This window comes from Anopheles maculipalpis, chromosome 2RL, assembly GCF_943734695.1.
Source record: "Anopheles maculipalpis chromosome 2RL, idAnoMacuDA_375_x, whole genome shotgun sequence".
Classification (NCBI taxonomy): domain Eukaryota; kingdom Metazoa; phylum Arthropoda; class Insecta; order Diptera; family Culicidae; genus Anopheles; species Anopheles maculipalpis.
This window is the reverse complement of record NC_064871.1, coordinates 41,945,318-41,962,552: the sequence shown is the minus strand read 5'-3', so window position 1 is coordinate 41,962,552 and position 17,235 is coordinate 41,945,318. Positions and strand designations below refer to the sequence as shown.

General features: G+C 44.8%; 5 protein-coding genes across 5 annotated transcripts in view; 3 read left to right on the top strand and 2 right to left on the bottom strand.

Moving 5' to 3' along the window:
* Positions 1–17,235, top strand: part of LOC126557894 (protein Notchless) — a 195,019-nt gene that overhangs the window by 59,613 nt on the left and 118,171 nt on the right. The window lies entirely within an intron of this gene.
* LOC126556762 (putative ATP-dependent RNA helicase DHX57) overlaps positions 1–17,235 on the top strand; it is a 300,736-nt gene that overhangs the window by 170,474 nt on the left and 113,027 nt on the right. The gene's annotated exons all lie outside the window — the stretch shown is intronic.
* LOC126557181 (protein claret segregational) overlaps positions 1–17,235 on the bottom strand; it is a 333,201-nt gene that overhangs the window by 265,233 nt on the left and 50,733 nt on the right. The window lies entirely within an intron of this gene.
* On the bottom strand, positions 6,161–8,953 carry LOC126556990 (histone acetyltransferase KAT6B-like). Its single transcript, XM_050212604.1, has one exon. The coding sequence runs from the start codon at positions 8,951–8,953 to the stop codon at positions 6,161–6,163; it is 2,793 nt and encodes a 930-aa protein (XP_050068561.1).
* Positions 15,945–16,776, top strand: LOC126559506 (uncharacterized). Its single transcript, XM_050215674.1, has 2 exons — positions 15,945–16,169; positions 16,675–16,776. The coding sequence occupies exons 1-2, from the start codon at positions 15,945–15,947 to the stop codon at positions 16,774–16,776; spliced, it is 327 nt and encodes a 108-aa protein (XP_050071631.1).

The window sequence follows — 17,235 nt, the reverse complement described above, 5'->3', positions numbered from 1 at the left end:
ACATGGTGGCCTGGCTAGCATTGAATCTACTCGGAAATAGCTTACCGAAGTTCTTTTTTCCTTCCAAAGTGCATGCAAATAACGGTTGAAGCCACTTTCACAAACATGTACCGTTGAATTATGTCAACAGCGTGCTGATATAAATTATTAAAACTGACATTTCACGTAAACCAACACCAGGCTTACCGTCCGGCTGCGTGTGCTGTGAGGGCGAGCGGCACTCACCATCTTGCGTGTGGAACCAGCGCATCCACAGTGCGGTTTTCCCAGCTTGCCGCATCCAGCGGGAAACAACAACGGGACGAGAAGAAAGACTTGCAAAATGCCATATACGCTGTTCCGCAACGGGGTACGTGATGCTTGACAGTACAGTTCAACACGCGCTTGTGAAAACAAACAACAACCAGGAGAAAACGAAACGAATTGCTGTAACCGTTATCTAGTGTAGGAGGAGTGTGTTTGTCTCGCTTGCAAACTGTCGTGTGCTTTTTGTTGCTTTGTATTCCATCGCAAATGCAAAAAGGATACCCGTGTGAGTGCTGGATGGGGGTTTTGTTGAATGTTTGCCGTTGCGACCGCGAATTCAACCATTCGCTCTGTGAATGGGCACCCAACCAGGCGATTCTTTAGTGTAGTTAATCATAAACCATCATCATCAGGTGAAAGATTTGTTTGTTGGTAAGCGGTGCACGCGCTTCAGAACACACACTCGTACACCGTTTCCATTCCAGCGGCCGATAAGCAGTTCGTGAAATGAAAATCTTTTCCCAACATGACACTAATAAATCGTTCCAACGATCAGATACGTTCCGCCCGATCCTTCCGCGCCTGCCTAACCACTTCCCAAGGGCTCCGAAGCCCGGGATACCTTTAAAGCATCACGCTAGCGAGCGTGAGAACATAAAGAGCAAGTCGCTTAGAGCGAATGATAAATCAATTAAACCGTTTTTGATTACCTTTGTGCTGACTTTTTCAAGACAATTAGCCATGCCCGGTAGTCTTCCGGCCCTTTTGGGCGGGAAAACCCATTTCGTGTCTCCGTGTTCGCCTCCCTTCGTCCCATCGCACAGGCTACCGAAAGGCTACGCGGGCTTCGGTCGGCAACGACGCACCGCATTAGTCCTACCGTTCTACGCCCGACATCGTTACGCAATTAGTCGCAAAAGCGTAAACGCTGCCGGTGGGAAATTGTGATTTCATGAGTTTCCAACCAAATTGGAGCACAGCACACCCCCGCATCTGCACAGTAAGTGGAGAGCGATGAGGCCGCTTTGCCTTACCTTACCGGCAGCGTGTTGGCGGCATACGGGTTCAATCGGAAATTTTAAGTCATTTTCTTCCATCGTCCGGTTACCAACCTCGGACGTTTGTTTCCGGCCTTCCCTCTGCTCCAAGCTTTTTGTCAACCCGGGCGGCCAACGCAGTGTCTGGTTCAATTATTCGTCCGAAAAAAGAAAGAGGGCTAAAAGTTGCTACCGACCGTTTACTGATTTCCAGGGAAGGTTGGGGTGGGGAGGGAGGTGAACAGTGACACGGTGAGGGCCTTTACAATTCGATCATTTCGAAGGGTTTGCCGTTGTTTTTTTCTGTTTTACTATCTTTCCTTCTTTGTGCACATTTACGCCACTTTTGATTTATTTCCCATGCTTAGTTTGTATCTGACAATAAGATTGGCTTTTGGATCGCTTTTCAATCAATGCAAGTGATGGAATTACCCCGGAGAAGGCATAAAAAAGTAAAAAAGGACTCAATAAAAAATCATTTGAAGTTGTCACACTTTATCCCTGTAAATGAAAGGGTTGTATCGAGTAAAATGCGTTTCAAATTTTTTATTCGGTACACCATTACGCCCATCATCTTCTTCCTTTTAGCTTAATGACCTCCTAGGTCACGTCAGCCATCGAAATGACTTACCAGACTGCCGATACCACGTAGTTGGATAGTTAATCCTCACTACGGAGAAACGGTCTGGTTGAGATTTGAACCCCAGCGATCTACCGTTTGAAGAACGGCGCTGCCCATACACAGTAGATAATGGTGATCGTGATGATTTCATGATGAAATCCAAGCAATTAAACTCCCTATCTTTTTAAACGTGTAATGAACTAAGTTTTCTAAGTGTACTAAGTATGAAATCGCCTTTAATCTACACACACAAAAAATACATCAAACTACAAAATAAAATCACTCATGAAATGAGAATGCATCAAAACTGAAACTAAAGCCAAAAAATTAGCTTAAGCATTAATGTCACCAAAATATTTTATAAAATTAATTTTATAAGGCATATTCAACAAGCCTTGCCAAAAGTAGAAATTAAGTATCTTTCATATCGAATAATTGTTCGGAGTTTATTTACCAAACTTTGCTCTAGACAGCACGATCAGTTGATGTTGAATATTACAACACAACATCTATGCCATAAACTGTGAAAAAGTCCTTAAAATATCGACTGATTTTTGTAATTAAATATGAAAGTATCCGTTACGTTGGCGACTATTGTACTTTCTATTATCTTTTGTCGATTCCAATCAATTGTTTTCTTCAGTTTTCATTTTTCATTTTGTTTTGTTTTCATCAACAGCGAGTAAAAATAACTTTAATGTTATGTATAGTACAAGGGCGTTCGGGATAATTTTGACAGTCACCTACGGAGAAAGAAAAAAAAATTATGGCAATATTAATCATCCCAGAATTTTTGTTTTGTTTTAGAAATAGTAGCTTACCATGTATTTTATTCATTTTATTCAAAATATCCGCCCTCGGCTTCTATTACTTCCACCCGTCTCCGGAACCGGAAACAAGCCCTGGCGACAGTTTCGCGGGGTAGGGCCGCGAAAACGGACCTGATTTTCGCCATCAGCTCCGCCTTGGTGTTGCTGGAGGTTCTGTTGGTGTTCCGTTCCACCGCGCCCCACACGAAATAATCCATTGGATTAAGATCCGGGGAGCTGGAAGGCCATACATTCGGCGCGGTGAAATCGTTGAAATTGGCCGCCAACCACTTTATCGTTTTGGAGGCTGTATGGCACGGAGCGGAATCCTGCTGGAACACGTACGGTCTGCCGTTGGCCACTCTCGTGATCCAAGGCTTTACGACGGTGTGCAGCATGGAAATGTACCCGTCCGCGTTCAGCCTCAGCCCCTGCTCGAAAAAGTGGGGCGGCATCACGTCCCCTTCCGATGACACACAGGAAAACACCATCACCGTCTGGGGGAACTTGGTTTGCGGCACCCGTGGCACGTCCGCCGGGCAGTAAGCCAGCCACCGGTTGTTCTGGGTGCTAACCGTGTCGGCGGTTGTCGCGTCCGGCGCGGATCATCATGATGCATGTGATCCGCTTCCACAATGTACTCTTTTTTGGCATTTTTTTATCACGGGATGTTTTCGCTGCTTGTTCCGTACACTTATAGCTGTCGATTGACGTATTGCTTGTTTTCCTATGCCAACTCCATCACGAGTTATAAACAAAAATGTAACTGTCAAAATTATCCCGAACGCCCTGTAAAGTGTAAATGATATTCCAGTGCTCGATAACAAAAGTTATTCGCAAACTTGAACAACGTTTTGATTGCAAAGCGTTCGAATTATCATTTGAAGCACTGTAACAATCCTCTAAGTATTCAATAACGTATTTTTGGGAGATCATTATTCGTGTTTTTTTTTATTTTTATCATTGCAGTTCTTAGGGCTATGCCATTGCTCAAGATTCTGAAGAACTACTGTGAAAGCTTTAGCATGTTTTCCCATCAGTAGTAAATGGTTCAAAGAATATGTAATATTCATCACAGAAATTTTGTGTGAAAAAAATATTCGCTGGATCAATTTTAATTTACGAATCGTCACATCTTCAAACGACATATTAAGCTCCTGTGGTTTTATACGCCCTGGGTTGCTAGCTAGAGCAGAGCTTTCCAAATTCCGTGGCATCGCGTATAATGGAAAGCGTGAATAATGCATCCCAATAAAAGCTTCAGTAGAGAAAAAAAACCGTCGATTCTGTTCGTTCATTTGCAATTAGCACCGTCACTTTTAACGCCAATCCTTCAAAATGGAAGTCGGGCACTACGAAATGTCCATCAAACAGCTTTATAACCCTTACATCTTGCCATTCCCAAAATTTTTACTCATATGAGCGCAAAAACAAACACCGGAAAACCGCTACCGCTCAATGTTAAAACCTGCAGCAGCGTTAATTGATACGGTAGGATCTGAGATGTGAAGGTCGCTTCCGTATCACCCGCGTGTCGCGCTAATTACCTAGCGGACACACAGCACAACCGGCAAAACGGTACGGAAAACTTACACACTCGCCGTATGATAAATTGAAAGCTTTTCGCTGTATTTCGCCCCTGTTTTGCGATCACAAACATTGGTGCAACATTTGGTGAAACGATTCCCAAAACAAAATTACTAAACTCAAGATACTAAGAAAAATTTTAAAGATGAACAAAGGCCAGACAATATTATCATCCCTTGCGCTTTACCCTCTGGATCTGGATCCCCTTTTGTAGTGCTCTCCGTCATCTTACACGCTCCTCTTTCTCTCTGTCGCGCTAAAAGAAGGTAAAAGCGGATATCGATCCGCTATCCACGGCCCTTGAATTACACTGGTGCGCGCTTTTATAATAGCTGTTGGCGTTTCCGTTTTCTACACTTCTGCACAAAAAAAAAAAAAAACACACACACACACACACAGTTACCGACACCGACCGTCCCGAAGCTGCTTGGTGAATATTCCTACCGATCCTTCACTTTCTTCGCGTGCAACGTTATGAAGGGGGAGATTTTTTTTTTTGCCCCCCCCCGTACTCGGAGCTATCCCATCCATCCACTCCATCCGATGATGGTTTCATTTCGAAGCGGTCCTTATCGTTGGACTTGCTACGATCCTATTTTTCTCACACAAGTGGTTTCTCGCCGTGGGTAAACGTGGGAAGGATGAAAGAGGAAGCGGAAGTAGAAAGCAGCAGCAAAAAAAAAAAAACAACAACCAATATCTTCAAGCGGGATGGCATCTTAATGCAATTAGACGGTCATTCCATTCCGATCCCGCGAAAGATTGAAACCACTTTGCGCTTGGGAAAGCGGCTGACCTGCTGTTTCTGCTCCTGTTGGAAGTGGTCGGTAGTAAGTTTTCAAAGTAAAGTGATGTAATTGTATTTTTTTTTTATTTTCTTCTTCTTCTTCAATGTTCTTCTTCAATTGTTGAAAAAGGGCACCTCGCAGTACAATCATTCGTTACATTTTTGTGTGTGTTTGTTTGCTTAGTTTGCTGTCAATTAAATTGCAGCAAACACAGCAAAAAAAAGGAACTAAGCGTTGACATTGAACGCAAACTACGGATGATTGCACATGTTCCGCAGCGTGACATTGAGCGATTGCAGTGCAGTGCACGGTCCAGAAAATGAGAAAAGAAAAAAAAAACGACATCAGCAACAAAAACGGGTTCAAAACATTGCTATCAGCGTATAAATTCCCATAAAGAGTACGGTAGATTGCAAATCTAGATAAAGGGGCGAGTTTTCGATTTTTCACTACCGCAGTCCATAAACTATTGCTGACACAGTGCTGGCATACTGACAAACCAGAACAAATAGAGAGCGTTTTTATATGAATGTGTGTGTGTGTGTGTGTGTTTTTTATATGTGTGCGGATGAGTACACATTACCGTTTGCCTAGGAAGTATGTCCGTCCATTTGTCTACCCTTGAAAAGGGCGCCATCGTGACGGTTGCAATGTCTGCAGCTCTCAGGAAATGAACGGTGTGTGTATGTGTGCAGGTTGGCTCCAACCATTTCGATGCAACTCGACAGGAACGCAGGGAAGCATACCGGTATATTCACGCACGCGGCCCAACTTCCAGAACGAATTTGCGCGTTCCAGAAGCAATCGAGAAGAAAACCTTCGCCCCGATAAGGCAACGTCCGTGCCAATGAAAAATTGATCTCGGAAATGACAACCAGCTGGAGAATAACAACGACGCCTTGGAGAACCGGTGGTAAAGGGTAAAAATTTATTGGCAATACTCATGGGAGCGTTTTTTTTTTACCTTTTTCGCATTTGCTACCTTTAATCGTGCTTGTACAAACGTGTTCCACATTAAATCATTCTCTTATGTAGGTACCAAACACCATCGTGACACACATGCCACGTCAACTAAATCGTTCTTGGTAATGATCGGTCGTACAATGCTAGCACTTGGCTCGACTTTACACTGACCACCTCCAGACTTGCTCTGGATGCTCTACCCGGGCGCGTAGAATGCTCCGTCTCGTAGCATTTCATCAGTTCTCCACCTGCCACCAGCTGAACGGGTATGTTTTCCTGTGTACTTTCCCCCAGGCACATCTCATCAGCTTCGGATCCTCGTACCGGGTGTACCGTGTCGTTCAACCGTAACCGTTTCGCGTGCGTTTCCTCGGCCAGCAGCTCAAGGTCCATGATTCGCTTGCGACATTTCGGCATCCTACCCAGCACATTACGCTCGCGGGTTGTTTTCGGTGTGCAAAACCGACCACAACTTTCATTACCCGTTACCGTGAGGCTCATTGTTTGACTCTCTGCGTTCTTCTTCTCCTCGTCTTCGTCCTGCAGCTGACGGAAAGGTGCGATCGGTGTAAAACCAGCAGCAACGTGTTTTTCGGGCGATGATTTTTGCAGCTCACTTTTCGGCGTACCCATAAACGCTTCCACACTGTCCAGAGAAATTTCTTCACCATCAAACGATGGACTTGCTGCCCCCGATGGCACGATTAATCGCTCGGTTTCTTCCATTCTCAAAGGAACTAGTAAGATGAAAGGTAATTTAAGACCAGCGGCTGATGTATTCTTCAGCAAGTGTCTGTACTTCACGATGGGAACCGTGTTCGGGAGTTGTTTTAACGTTCGATGAACTTTGGGCGTTCCAGTAGTGAGCGATAGGGATAGATCAAATATCGTATCACTGTACTTTCGCGATCGGTACCGCGCCCTGCCGGTGCTTGTTATCGTTACCGTTTGCTCTATGCTAGATTGTTCTGCTTTAATATTAAGTTTCGGTGATGATTGGACATTTGAATTCACTTTTCCGCTATGCTTAGCCCTCATTTCACTCCGCTCTGACTGGCAGAACAACTCCGGAGAGTTGTCTTTATTTGGTGCATTGCATAATACCTGGATGTACTGCTTCATTACCACACTCAAACGCATGTTCGGTATCCACTGCAGGCACATTTCACGAAGCTCAATTCTTCTCCGAGATGACTGCGCTGCAAGTTGCTGTTGATGATGCTGCTCCACACGACGCCAATCGACACAGATGAAGAAACGATTAGCACGTATACAACCCGTCCGTTCAACCCGGTACCGGATGAATCCAAGCTTCCGCAATGCCGTCACAATATCGCTCACGATCATGCCCGTATCTCGCGACACATTATCCAACGTTAGCGTGCTCTCCCGATTCAAGTAAAAGTACGACAGTAGCACCGAACACCAGTACTGATGGTACGACACACGGCCCAAATCGGACAGCGGTCGTTCGGGTGTACCGGGCTTCCGTTCGACCCGACTCAACATGTAGCTAAAATCGATCAGAAAACGACCATAACCCTGCCGCTGGTAATGGGGCATCGTGAGAATGCAGGACACGTTGTAGCGCAGTTGATTGTGCTTCTCCTTTGAAAAATAGCCCACCAAATGATGTCCCAGGTGGTCGCGTTTGGTAAGGATATAGAACAGGAACGGTTCCACGTCGAAGTAGAGCGTCTTGTGATCTAGGAACAGTTTCGCCAACAAACACAAACTCTGGCAGTAAAGCTTCTGATCATTGCCATCGACTTCAAACACCGAAAGGTCCCCGTCACGATAGATCTCCCAGCCCGGCGGATGCCGCAGCGCACACTTGCTCTGATGACGGTCGAGCTCATTGTTCGTTTTCATGTACTTCAAACAAAACTCGCACATGTACAGCACCTTCAACTTGGCGTACTCTTGCGGGAATGGGCTCGAGTACCAGGTTACGGTTTCGTGCTGCCCGAACCGTATAGCTTCTGGTGTGCGGTCAAGATTTTCCTCCTCCAGCTGGCAACGCTTGCGAAGCACATCCCGAAACACGTCCAGATCATCTGCCGTTACACGGTCGCCCAGTTTGAGCCTCATCGCCTCGACACGTCCATCGATCAGGTCAGCTTCGGTGGGTTGTGCACGGTAAAAGCGTGGCCCAGCTTTCGTACATTCCTTGTCGTGGTGCACATCGAAATTGGCTGTCCGTTTGATATTTTTCGGAGAAACGCTGACCCTTTCGTGCTGGACACAGTTGCTACAGCGCCAGCTTTCGTGAACCTTTCGTTCACCCGTACATGCCGGTGGAACCATACATTGAAAATGAAATCGACGCTCGCAGGACGCACATTCGACGACGCACTGGTGTACACGGCTGAGACTCTCGTTTACGGCGTTGCATGCATCGCATGGTTTACATTCTTCGCAAAACCAACGGTTCCCGCACGCCACTAACTGGGACAGCGAAACCGCAACCGTTTCGTAACCGTTCAATTTGTTCGCACAACTATCGTGCAGCGATATCCCACAGCGTACGCACGAACTCATCGGTTCCGGCTTCCGTCCATTAGGCCCATTCAGGTTAGGTTTTAAACATTCGATACAAAGTACGTTCGGCACTGGGTGAGGTGCGCTCTGTGCGTTCGTGTCTGCATTCTGCCCATCAGACCTTTTCACCACGCGATAGATCGTGTCAGTGGGTCGCACTATTTCCATGATGATACCACACTCTACCGCATCCTGCAGCCTAGCAGCAATCGTTTCGCTGTGAAATATATGCCGTTTACGTAGCGCACTACATATACGGCCGAATGTTGCACATTGTTTTTGTTTCAGTGTTGAAAAAATCGCTTCCCGAAGCCATTCGCGCCACGTTTCCGCACTAATTTCGTTAACTTTTTCGGGCATTTCGGTTTGCAAACAGGCGTCATGCAAGCTACAAATAGACTAAACTGTTGAGGACCAATATCTCTTTAAATATACTTCCACGAGCCGTACCTTGTGGTGGCGCTATTTCGATGAACGGGATGAACGGGAATCTGGGTAGACTTCTAGCAGGTAAACTTGTTTCGACACGATTCTCGTTATAAAGCACAAGTGTAGCGAACACAGTCGAGGACATTTGTCTGGGAACTTTTATTTACCCATTGTTGGACTTTGAATAATGTTAGCTAAGGAAAATTTCACGAACTTATGTGTTGTGTTGGTACACATTCTTGACAACACTACGAGCTAGCAGTATAAACTGACATGACAGATTAAGAACAACATTGGAAATGAAACGCATGAGTTACAAATGAGCTTCCTTCCAGCTTCTTCTTAGCGTACTGTCCTCTAAGGTCACGCAGGCCATCGCGATGGCTTACTAAACTAGCCGATAACACGTAGTTGGGTAGTCAGTCCTCACTAGGAAGGGACGGCTCTTATAGAATTTGAACCCTGTCGTTTGAAGACCTGCGCCGCTTCCTTAGATGTAAAAAATGAACTAAGGACAACCCAATAAACAGTTGGAAAGTGAAAGCCTGCACTTCCACAAGCATTTTTAGACACGTTTATCACAACTATTGGCTACTCCTTCAAAGTAGCCCCCTACTACACAAAAATCCCTGCACCCATATCTTATCAAAAGAGTTGTACGAAAAGGCATTTTGATCTTCGATAGCTTTAATTTTTTCCGGTTTTACCTAGCTGTCTTTTAAGTTTGAACAACATTTTATGGCGTTATTTTGTTTTATCGTTAATTAACATGTTAATACTTATTGTTACGGCTCCAGGCATTTTGTATTATCTTGAGAATTAGTTGGACTATTCAGAATACCTTTTCCATCTTTGTCATTGTGTTTATAAATTATTGCATCCCACCAACAACCCAGTGTAGCCATAGCTACACACTTACATAAAGTACCATCACTTCAACGATAGCTGAACGACCATGTTTTCTTGTAACCAATCAGCAGCAACTAGTGCACCGCGGCGTACGGTACTTTGCATTCAATAGCCCACTTTCTAAAGGCTTCACCAAACGTTGTTGAATTGATCGTCCCTTCGCCACATAGTAACGTCGATGGCTCGTCTCATCGTCGTAAATGTTTTCAAGCGACGCATTCACGTCGGATGCATCCTCTACGAGGTAGCGTTAGGCGAATGGAAAGTTAACACTTGCTCCCTGCAGTCTGAAAGCGTTTAGCCGGCGTTACTAATATCTTTAGTTTATTGTCACGGTGTGGTTCCGGAGAGAAACTTGAGCCATCTTCTACTGCCTTATTATTATTTGATTCTGTACGCTTTCCATTTTCAGTTTTGCCAATTATTCTGCTTCCATAATCTTTTGCCAGTTTGCACTTTACAACGACTGTACTACAACAATATGTTGCGGGTTGTAAAGTTTTTGCACAAAATTGAATGATAAAAATGGTTTACTACACACCGCACATGCTGTACTTAACGGTCAAAAGTATTTTATATTTTCATATTGAAATTGAACTAGAAAGAAACTATTTAAAACGCCACAGTATATTTTCACCATTTTTTTATAAGGATTAATTCAAACAACAACCAATCTATTCTCTTATTCAAGCTATACCCCAAAACTCTTTAATGCAATGAACTTGATTTATGTTTGCACTATCACAACAACCCACACACGCTCTCAGCCATAATTGACCTTTGTACTTGTGGAAAGTGCTTCCAAATGTCTTTTGACTGAAAAAAAACCTAACTGTTCTTTATTCCTTTCCAATCAGTTACACTGACTGGCAAAAAGTTCTAAAGTTAGTTTCGTAACTTTCTTACCAAGCAAGTTTGGTGAGCCAGGCAACTCTCTCTATCTCTATCGGTCCCGACTGGCAACTTCCCGTGTTTGGCACACAAGTTTCTAAGGCGTTTTAAAGACAGCTAAACCAAATTGCAAATAGTTCCATTCCTGGTGTTTCGAACCATGCACGACACTTGCACCAAAACCCAACCGTCCATCTGGGCTGCGTGGGCTGTGGGAAAGTTTCGATGCAACTCAAGTGAACGACAATGATGTGCAATGTGTTACTTTATAGCTTACATGACTTACAGCATTGTGGTGTCGAGTCGTAGAACCCGATTCGATAGCCGGTGGCAAAATCTTCCCTGCACGACACTGTAATTGTATTTTATCGACCTCTGGGAAACAAAGCTACAAAGTTTCGAGCTTCTTACTATTGTCCACCAAGCGATTACTGGCTCGTTGTAAGTTTTTGGTAAAGATTTATGGTAATCTGCTTTACATAAAGTGTCCGAAACTTTGTTCGATTCAGTTTACAGTTTTATAGATATTTTTTTGGATTGAAATATATAAATACAAGCCAACTGAAGCTCTATTCAGACAACTTGAATGAGGCTGGTTTCTAAGGAAATGTGTTGCATTACTGTAATTTTTATTAATTATTTTGAATGATTATCAAGCAATAAAATGCTACCTCGATCACAGAACAAAGGAAAATTTGATATTCCATCTGATTCCAAAAAAATATTACAATTTCTTCCATGTATACTGTTCCTTGGTAGTTTCTGAAGCTGTCTTAAGGTTCATATGATTACTTTCAAAGACTTACATTTCTGAAAAGCGCGCTTCGGTGGTTGGTCGACATCAGCACCGGTCTTCAAACGGCAAGAACGGGGTTCACATCCCGTCCGAGTGTGGTGGTGAAGAAGCATTGCATTCTCAGTCCCCATGTGGTGGGCAAGAAGAATTCCGTTCACGGACAGCTTGTTGTGGGAAAGAAGAAATTCGGACTTATAATCGCGACGAGAACGGAACAACGTGATTGCTAGCTGTGCGGACCAACATCTCTCTTTTATCTGACTGTCCAGGGAGTCTGGAGATTCTAGATGAGAATCTTCCTTACTGGAACGTTGAAAGGCTCGATCGAGGCCTTATCTTTGGTAGGGGTACTCTCGATGTTCATCGGCAGAGCCGGCCAGGCTACTTTGGATATTCAGAAGGAATATCACTTACAGGCATGTAAGAGGTTTTGAGGCCTTACCTTGGGTAGGGGGACACCTCAGTTTCGGCGACCTCTTCAATGCAGCCAATTTTTTCCCTGCGAGCATCCTTTTGAGGTCTGAGGACAAGAAAAAGTCGATGGGGGCCAGATCTGGAGAATACGGTGGGTGGGGAAGCAATTCGAAGCCCAATTCATGAATTTTTGCCATCGTTCTCAATGACTTGTGGCACGGGGCGTTGTCTTGGTGGAACAACACTTTTTTTCTTCTTCCTTCTTTTTTCGTTCGTCAAGCAACCAAAAGTTACTTGACAAAAGACGCTCTGTCTCACAAACTAATTGACACACAGACGTCAAATTTTGACACGAATCATTTGAAGGTTGGTGATATATAAAAATAATATGCATTTAATACTAGCGGCGCATTCTATGTGTCAGACCGGGGACTTATCAGCCAACCTGTTAGATGGTCAATGTTAGAATGTTCATGTTAAGGCGTGCGCTTGGTTAAAATAGCTGAATGTACATTTCTTACGTTCTTGGCCAATGTAGGTTATATGTTAAATTGATGAATTTCTGCTCATCGTATAATACTACGTAACGCTTGTTGCATGCGAGATAATGTATACTCTAGTGAGATGTTTAGCAGACACATGCTACACGAGCCTTTCGGCCGTAGTGACGTAGTGAGTAGCCTGATTCTTATTCTCCTTGGCTTAACTAACTTCTAGGTACCACCGGCCATCTAGACCGGTTTACTAGACTCCCATATACCACTCAGTTGGATAGTCAGTCTTCAATACGGTGGAACGATCCGAATGAGATTTGAATCGCGGGAAGATTGCCTTACGATCGGAGCAGAGGTATAAAAGTTTCAGAAACATACTTTTACATATTAATATTATTTTGTAGGAAATTAGCAAAAGTTTGATCCACATCAGCAATGCGGCAACTATTCATCTGTAATAAAAAAATAATAATTAACGCCTATTCGTATCTCATCATAATCCTAGAGCATGGTTTAATTGTTACTTATCCTATTTAATGTAACGTTTCTTATCATATTTGCCACTTATTATATTCAATTACTATAAAATTGTATTAAGTTTTTTTTCACTCTTTGCAAACTTATTCCATTTTATTAATTGGTTTTTGATAATGTACCTCACAAAGCCGCCTACTGTCGGGTGTTTCGATCACCCTAATCAGATATTCGCTCCGGTTTATAGAAAAACTTCAACACTCCCCACCGACTACTGGTACCAACATCGGCCGCAGACGATACCCGCAGGGGAAATGTACAGCAGGCAAGGAAAAAAAAAACTTCAACCAATCGGAACGGATTTGAATATTGGATGAGAAAATAATTACTCTGTCGCAGGCGAACGTTTTCGTCCATTCATAACTGTGTGCGGAACAAAGGTGAATTGAAAGAAAACTGACAGCCGTACTGGGCTGCGTTGGAAGCTTACGATTACGTTTCTGCATGCTGTACGCCACCCGCTTAACCTCACCCACACCTCCTTCCAGGATGGTGCCCTTACCCTGCCCCGCTCCCTTCTCGGCACAGTCCGCGTGTTCCTTTTCGAGATTGTTGACTCGGCACACTAGCACGAGACAGCCGGAGAGAGATACGGTAGAACGAAAAATACAATGACAAGCAACAATAATCCCTGTCCGTATAGCACAACTGCCACCGGCTAGCGTAGTAGTTCAACTTAGTAGAATTCACTCCGGGGAAAATTCTCCAGCCGCTCTTCTCCAGAACTTCGAGACGGATGGGATGGGTCTACCCGTCGATGGTATGAAGATTCTTGCTCTATTTCTTGCCAGTTTAGGTTGTAGCTTACGCTACATGGTATACGCTGCTGCAGACGTACTTCAAGTGCCCGGCAAGCATATTTCATTTCTCTCTCTTTCTCTCTCTCTCTCTCTCTCTCTCTCTCTCGCCCTATGATGAATAATTGCAAAGCTGCTTTGCCTTTAATATGGCGTCTAGTAAGATGGTGAACGTTTTCCCGCTATGGCGATACATCGATCGCAGGAAGTCAAACAGTATGATGGAAAAGTTCAGTTTGAGCTTTGCTCCTGCTACGGCTCCTGCCTGTTTTTTTTTTTCACAGCCACACCGATGAAACCAATCAAGTTGAAAGTTTAAGGGTGCTTCGGACCCTTCACGAGTTTCAAACCGCTTTCCAACGCGTTCCCGCGCTCGAGGAAAGATCCCGGAAAAATGATCACAATTTTTGCACTCGCTTCAGTTTTCCGGCACTACTCCACCACACCTCGCGAGCGGTCGACATAGCAGAGCGAACTCTACGCTGGTTGAACAAAGACAGCGAAAAGCGCTTTAATGTCGCTACGGTTCGTATACACTACTTTGGCTTTGTTGGCCTTTTCACGGTTCACTATTTCCCTTCTCAAAGTCAAAGGTACTAATACCGAGCCCATTAACGATCTGCCGAGCCCATGGTTAGCAAACAGGGCAGGCAAAACAAAGCACAAAAAGAGGGCGAACCTCACTCGTATCGGGTTACAAGTTACGCTACGCTTAGGGAATGGGTGTGGAACCGACCAGACCGTGCAAATGAATCCCTAATAATCATCCGCGAAAGCTGATTGTGTTTTAATTATGCCCACGATGTCGTGTTTCTGATAGGCACAGTATTTCCGTGTTCTCAGTTCCTACTACAGATGAGATAAAATACGTATAAACAAAGCTCAGTTTCGATAGCTTTACCTTTAATTTGTAATACAAGCTGTTCGGTTTGCCTTAGATTAACAATACTGAAAGACATGCAATTTATGAATTATTATTTGCTTTCTCATGTCACATGCTGCCTATATATTATAACTTATTATATCCTTGAAAAATACTCATGCTCAAATAAAAAGATTAAAAATTATCTTGGAAAATAATACTAACAGAAACTTGAAACTAACTATAATAAACCTCTACATGCCAACCTAAAATTTATCGCCGAAGTTATATAAATGTTATTTTATTATATTCGAGCATTGTCTCTTATCCCCATCGTTGTCTAATGTTGGGACTTGAATCGATAAGAACGCGACTCCTGCTCCTATTTCATCGCTTCTCTCCTCTCCAATGCTCACGATGTTCCTGCACTTTTATCCTTTATTCCATTGTATGCTCCCTCCCGTCGTTTACGAAACAGACCGCCTATCCTTATCCCGTCTCATGGTACACGCCATGGCTATAATGTCCCCTTTCATACGACAGCTTACGGCCTTTAATGATTCTTTAAAGAATCATTGATTTGATGTTTGCATCCCTGTATCCCAATTCTGCACCCATCCCCGATTCTTAGGTTAAGACTCATATTTGTAAAACCCATGATGATAAACCCATCGGCTGGTGAAATACTTGGGGGTTATATTAGACGACAAGTTGAAATTCCACGAAAGTCCACCTCTACAAATCACTAATATCCCCACACTTTGATTTCTGCTCGTCCATTTTGTTTCTCGGTAATAAGGGGCAAATTATTCGGCTTGAACGGTTGCAAAATCGTATTATGAGGCTTATTTTGGGTTGTGGTCGACGTACATCGTCCGCTGTTATGCTGGATATCCTGCAATGGATGTCTGTAGAGCAAAGGATTTTGTATCAAACCATGACATTTGTGTATCGACTATTGAACAACCTGTTGCCAGAGTATCTGGGAGAGAGAATAGTGCGGGGATCTGACGTTCACAGGTACTGTACACGCAGAGCTGATGAGGCCAGCGTCCCAAACTTACTATCTCATTGTGCTAGGAACTCTTTGTATTTCAAAGGGATTCAACGGAACTACTTCATCAATCGCGCGCTCCATTACGAGACGGACGAAGGAATGGTCTCGCTACCAGTGACGGCGGGTGTTCCACAGGGTTCGGTTCTAGGGCCAACACTGTGGAACGTCATGTACGACGACCTTCTACGTCTGGAGCTATCCGGGAAGCGTGCGGACATTATTGGATTTGCGGATGATGTGGCGTTCACCCTTATCGGGAGGGACCCACAGGAAATCTGCAACCATGCTACGAGGAACCTGCAGATGATCGAGCGTTGGATGGATGCAGTGGGTCTGAAGCTGGCCCATCAAAAGACCGGCTACATGATCTTCTGCACACATCACAACCCGCAAGTAGGTCAACTACAGACGGGGGGACACACGATCATTTCCACGGAATCGCTCAAGTACCTCGGCGTCGAGCTCTGCCGCAAGCAGCACTACGGCCGACATTTGGAGAAGGTCTGCACCAAGGCAACACGTTTCGCAAATGCCTTGACCGCTCTGATGCCGAACAAGTGTGGCCCCAAAAGCAGCAGAAGGAGAGCCCTGGTTAACGTTACGCGGCACCATCGTGGGGACGGACACTTCTACAGAGAGATATCCATCCATCGCGTCCTCCTCCTAGAGGAGGATATTCGCTGCCACGACGACAAGGTAGCGAGGGGATATACTGGACCAGACATACGAAAGCGACGCAGAGAGGAGACCATGGAACGCTGGCAACAACAGTGGACAGCCGGAGCAGAGCAGCAGGGATCGCCGGGGATGAAGACGAGGAGACTTATCACGGACATTATGTCCTGGGTAAATCTTAAGCACGGAGAAATTGATTTCTTTCTATCTCAACTCTTTACAGGGCATGGGTTTCTCCGGAGCTACTTCGTCGAGAAAGGCATCCTCGACGGCTCGCCTAACTGCCCGGTGTGTGACCACGACGTGGAAGATGTCGACCACGTAATGTTCCACTGTCCACGGTTTGCTCAGATCCAACAAGAGATGCAGCAGCAGAGCCACACCCGCTTGACGATGGACAATCTGGCGGCGGAAATGTGCGCCAACCGCGACACTTGGGAAGCAGTCCGGACTGCCGCTCGGACCATCTTCAGAAACCTCCAAGTGAGGTGGAATGAGGTAAGTCCACCAACGGCAAGACGGAGGCGACAACAACGACGGCGGAACACGGAACAACCAAGGCAGCAACAGCTGCTGCCGTAACCGCCCACAAAGGACCACAACGACAACGGAAGCAGCAGCAGCAGCGACGAGTAACCAGAGCAGCAGCAGGAGCTTAGACCCGACCGGGAGTAACGGAGTAACCGCGCTTCAACGGGATGAGTGCATCGCACAAACGATCCTGCATGGAGTACTACGCACATCAGCGCATCGGCAGGTTCGAATCAGGTCGAGAAGTGGTTTA

Bases quoted from the DNA above. Each gene is read 5' to 3' on its own strand.
- LOC126556990 (XM_050212604.1), bottom strand. From the start codon at position 8,953: ATGCCCGAAAAAGTTAACGAAATTAGTGCGGAAACGTGGCGCGAATGG.
- LOC126559506 (XM_050215674.1), top strand. From the start codon at position 15,945: ATGTACGACGACCTTCTACGTCTGGAGCTATCCGGGAAGCGTGCGGAC. The intron at 16,170-16,674 runs GTAGGTCAACTA...AACTCTTTACAG, and splicing joins GCACACATCACAACCCGCAA to GGCATGGGTTTCTCCGGAGC.